Below are 6,382 nucleotides of genomic sequence, written 5' to 3'. Positions count from 1 at the left end.
AAAGCATTTTTTCAAGTTTGTAACAAGGCATCCGTGAGTGTTGGTTAACGGTCTCCCCATAAGCAGGACTTGCTTTGAAAACTTTGCTGCAAGTGCGTTATGAGTGCAGAACTATCGTTTGTGTCACCGTCGTTGGACGGTTTAAAATTGAAACCGTGAGAGATACCGGTGAAGTTCTAAGTTGCTCTCAATTCTCTTTCCAGGTCATCCTCGCTTTTTCAATCAGCTGTCCACAGGGCTGGACATTATTGGCTTGGCTGGGGAGTGGCTGACATCAACTGCTAATACGAACATGTAAGCCGTGTGTGTCTTGTCGTCAGTGTCTGTGACTGGTGCTTACAGGAGCTGGCATCTATCATGGTAGACACGTAGTGTCACAGACGTGTATAATTTTCTCCTTTAAATGATGATTGCTGCGTCTTCAATAAAAGCATCTGGTATTTTTCTCAATGTGGCAGTAATATAGTGAAAATAGTTATATAAAGCTGAGCAGGTTTACATTTCTGATAAACAGAAATGCAAATATCCCAGAGCACATGGTAAGTAAACCATGATGATTCTAATAAAATAACATTAAATTATTTTTCTTCTCTTGGACCAATCTTCATCTTTTCCCAATGTTTTTTTTTTTAAAGCTTTGTCTCTAGACGGAGTAATTATGCAGCTATCCATATATTAACACTAGAGTACAAAATATGTAAAAGTTCATTGTCTTTTTTCCTGTTGACTTCAGAGGTAGCAGGCTTGGGGCGCCACCTTCTCCTGTTCATGTGCTGGTAAAGAAATGATTCTGCATGGCTTCAAAATGATTAAAAATGTAACAATGAAAATTAATTTGATCGTAATGGAGGAATTACTCAGTCTAAGATTTATTAAAGTTGTATGTAAATAAATAAATGGAAGTATAAAAAAGTAAAATTTTGCATCTAGAATCTATCAATGAGGAAACTTTTCCTAATTTTTCTTTACCTCAAAATTAATGAAAGCTAGATGTAAACGTAAGGTGTGATGTTGAATTTTTGCAACAAAGAGTGCAATTAATGGAAAAAAAACCCCACTGACCCAAAAACCTTCTAGCCAGTTTTTGTTTATATATTGACTTGTATATGCTGAAAAATGTGATGGGAGTCCAAATACTTGGCAGGTAACAGACTGCTCTGTTTTAGTCCTGTATTGGATGTGTTTTAATGCTAAAGCTACCTCTGTTTTGGGTAGTTTGTTGCTAACTGGCAGAGCACTGGAAATGTGTCTGCAGATTGGAAAATGAACAATATTTTCACTGGCCTATCCATGAGTATATGGTTCATTAAGTATAGCTGATTACTAGCAGCTCTATGTAGATTACGAGCTGTGCCTGTTCTGTGACGTTAGCAATAAAGAAAAATACATAAGGTGCTGCAGCCAAAACCAGCCTGCTCTTCGTAATAATCGTCTTCTCAAGTAGTTCTCTGTGTGCCAAAAACTGGTATTAGACATTTAGATTTAAAAGCTGATTGGGAAGAAAACTCAGCAACATATATTTTAATTGTAAAATAAGTTCCTCTGTGACAAAAACATAGTTCAGAGAGTGTCACTTTTTGCAAACCCCTTTTCCTTTGACTAACTTAGTTATCCTAGTTTAGTTATCCTTTTGTAATCATTGAAATTGCATGCATCTGATAGGATAGAATTCAGCCCTGTGGCAGACTGATAGTATTATGAAAAATTGCCATCGTTATTAAAAATATTGCACTCGCTTCTGAAAGAGTAGCTTTTTTTTTTTAAAATAAGGTTGCTTTTTCCTTTGGTTTTAAAAGTAAACTGTTAATTAGTTCTGTAAAGCTAGTTTCTGATCCATTTATACTTTAAACAAGAATATATCTTGAAAATAATTATCTATTTGCTTGTATGAGGTTCAGCAAATGCAAAATAATAGATTGCTCTTTTTTTTTTTCAGCAAACCAAGGTCAACGTGATATGCTTTCAAATAACACAGTAATTACAAGTAAGGTTAAAGCAAGATGTTTGTAAAATATGATTCAGAGAACTGACAGAGAAGGTTATTAAAAATAGCCAAATCGTCTCTGTGAGCTCTGGAGAACATATTATTTGTTTTGAGCAGTGTTCCAGCACAGAAGAGCAGGTTCTGACCTTTACCTAGAAACTGTTCTAACCTATTTCAGCTACACAAGCAGGTAACACACAAGTGACAGTAAGACTGGACTATGGTAGGGAATCATTTCCATTTGCCTTTTTTTCTTTTCTACATATGAACAATACTTCAAATATTTGTGAGCAATTAAAAAATGTGTTTTCTTTCGCAAATGAGTTTTGAGTAATCCAAACATCTGTACTGTCTTAAAATTTTAAATTGTCATTAGGAAATGTTGCTTAAATGTCACTGTGAAGATAATAAATTAAACATAACAAGGTTCCCAAATTGACTTGGAAATAATATATCAATGTGCTATTCATAGCTCAGTCACTAATCCTAAGACCTTCAGGGTGGAAATTTCAGAAGTTACCGTTATTCATCCAGCTCTAGGGATCTGTAGTACAGGGCATTTGCTCGCCATGCAGCAGCCAGCTGGGGTTAGAAAGCAATAACATTATCTGGAAGTTCTCTTTGTGCCCACTGTTAGCTGAGACAAGAGAATTGTATTGGATATTTTAAGTATTATGCATATCTGCATATGAAATTGTAACATAGCAAAATTATGTAAAATGCTTTACGTTTATTCTCAGAATAATTTTTTCATACTGGCAAACAGGAGAACAGGTAGCTAGAATGATTTGGCCTGATAAAATGATTTGGCCTTTAGGTGAGTGCAGAATTAAGCCAGCACTGACCACTACTAAAATACCCATTCATTTGTTCTGTATAGTAAAGAGCTGAGACTCATGACTGTTTTAGTTAATTCACAGAAATACCTGTAAAGGTTGTAACTGTTTGAAAAATTGAATCAGCATTTTTTGTTAGGAGATTGGTTCTAAAGCTGGAGAGTCCTGTCCAAGCCAAACACTTTTTCTGTGTTTAACTGAATTTTTCAAAATCATGTAAGTTTAAAACAAATAAGTTGGAGTGAACTTTAGCAAGATGTGATTTTGAAAATCATAGCTGTCATCTAATATAGCTGCATTGGCCTTATCATTTATAATCATCTGCAGTCTTCTATTTCTTTGTCAGTCTTTGGAGACTCAGAAAATAATTACATAATAAAATAAATAAATGCTGTTTTGCTTGGATTTAAGTATATTCAAAATTCCCCTTGCAAAGACTTGGTATTTTATATACAAAAAACTTGCTTAACATTATATATATTTTTATACAAGCCTTTAAGTCTTATGGGAAGTATGTAGGGATCAGTGTGCAAGGTCTCGGGACAAAAATCAAAATGTATTTAAACTGGTGGAAAAAAAAAAATCACATTGACTTAAACATATCTTGTGTTAGGCTACAGGGATCTATATGCCACTGAGTTCCTGTTGACTCCTGTTGGTCATCCTGCCTAAATAAAGATTGCAATATAACCTAGACTTGCAGTACTTAAAAACAAAACAAAACAAAAAAATCCCCACTCTTAGCAGACATGGATTGGTTTATTAATTTTGTCTGTCTGTAAATATTGGCAGCACCCAAACTTCAGATCAGTGTTCAACTGTCTGTTTCTGACAGTTCTAATGATAGTAAGAGCAAGATAAGCAGTAGTTTGGCTTCTGAAAATAGCAATTACGACAATTAAACAAATTACAAATACTGTTTAGTCTTAAACAAATGTTTTAAAAATAGTGGTGGTGTTTCTCTGATGGACTAAGGACACATAAGGATTGAAAGAAAAATTAATATTTTAACTAAGCAGGGTAGCTGTAAAAAGACAAGCTTTTCAGACACACATTCCCTTCTTCGTATCACATGTCTCCTTAAAGTTTGCCATACCTATTCTCAAAATGTCATTTTAGTATTAGAGAGACAACATGTATGTTTTGGCAAAATTATTCAAGTGGGAGATGTCAGTCAGATCCAAAGTGTCAGAGGCTCATACTCTTATAGATTCCTTTGGAAATCACAGGTTGATTGTTTAGTTTCTCTTTGCTTCCTTTTTCCTCTCTCCTTTTTTACTTTTTTTTTTTTGTGTATGTGTCTGTGTGTACGCAGCAAGCAGAGTTTGTTTACAGCAGTAGCAATTTATCACCAACCTTGATAACCAAAAATGGTTGCATGGCTGTCACTTTCCATCCACGTATCTGTCTGTAACATCAGGGTATACCAGACTATGCAATGTTTTTTGCCCTCATTAAGTGGGTACTATGGTTGACTGCTGACTTGTTTTTAGCAATTGGAAATTAGAAAATCATCATTTATAATTACTCTTGACAGTTATTGATCGCACGGTATTGTAGAAACAAGTTGTCCTTGAAGATCATCAACAGAATAAATCCACATAATTAATTGTATTTAGACTTTGAAGCCCTAGCTCAATACTTCTAATTATGGTTGTGTTTAGCTCAGTGACATTCACTGTATTCACAAGGATTTGGCTGTATGTTATTCCATAAGTGTGGAATTGGACTTTGGGAAACAAATGTCTTACAATACAATCTTGTACAGCAGTCAGCACTGCTATGATGGTGAGTGTTAGGTTGCAAAAGAGCTAATACTGCAGTTTTTATTGACCAATATTTCCAGTATTGTCTTCCTGAGTTTTTTTGCTTGGGTAAAGGTTGCAATATCAGAACCTCAATTTATAGGAAAACTTTTAGGAATCTTAAGCATTTTCACAAAGAATCATAGAATGGGAATGTATTGTGTGTTTTTAGAATCTGTATACGATTTTCCTTGTTTGTTTGTTTGTTTGTTTTACTTTATCCATGCAGGTTTACCTATGAAATTGCCCCTGTTTTTGTCCTCATGGAACAAATAACACTTCGAAAGATGAGAGAGATTATTGGATGGTCAAATAAAGATGGTGATGGAATATTCTCACCTGGTGAGTTTTTTCTCTCTGTTTTGGTGGTTTGACTAAAACTTCAAAAGTTAAAATAAACATAAGCTGTGTCTGAATGCCCACAATATCTGCAACACAAAACAGTGAGTCAGATATTTAGAAGCAGGTGAGTCAGCTATTTAGAAGCAGGGATGCTTTGTTTAAACATCCCACAAAAAAGTTTTGGGAAAAAGTTATCTTTGAGTATGGCTAGTCAACATCTTTAAACTTGACTACAAGCTCTGGTATACAGTTAGGCATTTAAACATCCTTTTTTTTGTGTTTCATTTCTGGAGGTGCTGAGCAACCACAACTCCTGCTGACCAATAGCTCTTGAGAATTGTGTACTGACCTCTTTGATGGTCAGTGAGGATTTGGGCTCGCAGTCAGAAAAAGACTGTGATTGCCTGTCGCTTCCTCGGACATAATCTGACTGGATTCGAAAGTATGATTCCAGTATGAACACCAAGACAAAGTGTCTTCCTATGAAGGTGATATAAAGGCAGTCAGCAGTGATAGAGAAGACTGGTAAACCATGTGGAGGTCCTGGGCCCCTATGTGGACAGCGTGGATGCCCAGCACAACTCCAGATTTCTGGGTTTGACGTGTGGAGATATGCAGTCCTGTTTTAGAGGATGAAGGACAATTCCACCTCCTTTGGAACAGCCCCCTTAAAATCCAGGAATGCGTACTTGCTTTGTCTCCAGTCCCATCTGCTAGAAAAATACAGATCTTTGAGTGTTCTTGATGAAGAAATATTAGAGGAAGAAGTTTTTCTAGACTTTATGGATGAGATTCATCTTGCTAAATCTTGAGGTCTGTGTCATAGAATCATAGAATCATAGAATCATTATGGTTGGAAGAGACCTCAAAGATCATCAAGTCCAACCGTACACCTGATGCCACCCTGTCCACTAAACCATGTCTTGAAGCGCCACATCTAAACGTTTTTTGAACATCTCCAGGGACGATGACTCCACCACCTCCCTAGGGAGCCTGTTCCAATGCCTAACGACTCTAACAGTGAAGAAGTTCTTTCTAATGTCCAGCCTGAACCTCCCCTGGCGCAACTTGAGACCATTTCCTCTCGTCCTATCGCTAATTACCGGGGAGAAGAGCCCAATCCCCACCTCACTACAACCTCCTTTCAGGTAGTTGTAGAGGGCGATCAGGTCTCCCCTCAGCCTCCTCTTCTCCAGACTAAACAACCCCAGCTCCCTCAGCCGCTCCTCATAAGGCTTTTTCTCCAGGCCCTTCACCAGCTTTGTTGCCCTTAAAGTCATAGAACTGAGCTAATTGTCCTGGGCTCTTTTTAGCAGTAAAGCAAGAGAAATAGATGCTTTCCCTCAAGTCACGTTCTTCAAAAGTAAATGTCAGAATAGATTAGCTGAATCATAGCCTGCAAAGTGCCTCTTTCC

At 36.7% G+C, this 6,382-nt stretch overlaps 1 protein-coding gene across 1 annotated transcript in view; it reads left to right on the top strand.

The window, feature by feature from the left end:
- The first annotated feature begins 206 nt into the window (after positions 1 to 206).
- The window catches only part of GAD1 (glutamate decarboxylase 1 (brain, 67kDa)), a 17,868-nt gene continuing 11,692 nt past the window's right edge, over positions 207 to 6,382 (top strand). The window contains exons 1-2 of the mRNA XM_009696736.1: positions 207 to 294; positions 4,855 to 4,967. Coding sequence (XP_009695038.1) covers positions 293 to 294; positions 4,855 to 4,967 — 115 coding nt within the window. The 5' untranslated portion in view covers positions 207 to 292. The remainder of the gene's footprint in view (positions 295 to 4,854; positions 4,968 to 6,382) is intronic.

Source organism: Cariama cristata, unplaced genomic scaffold (assembly GCF_000690535.1).
Source record: "Cariama cristata isolate BGI_N322 unplaced genomic scaffold, ASM69053v1 scaffold33693, whole genome shotgun sequence".
Lineage (NCBI taxonomy): Eukaryota > Metazoa > Chordata > Aves > Cariamiformes > Cariamidae > Cariama > Cariama cristata.
The sequence above is the reverse complement of the archived record's forward strand: the minus strand, read 5'-3'. Positions and strand labels throughout refer to the sequence as shown.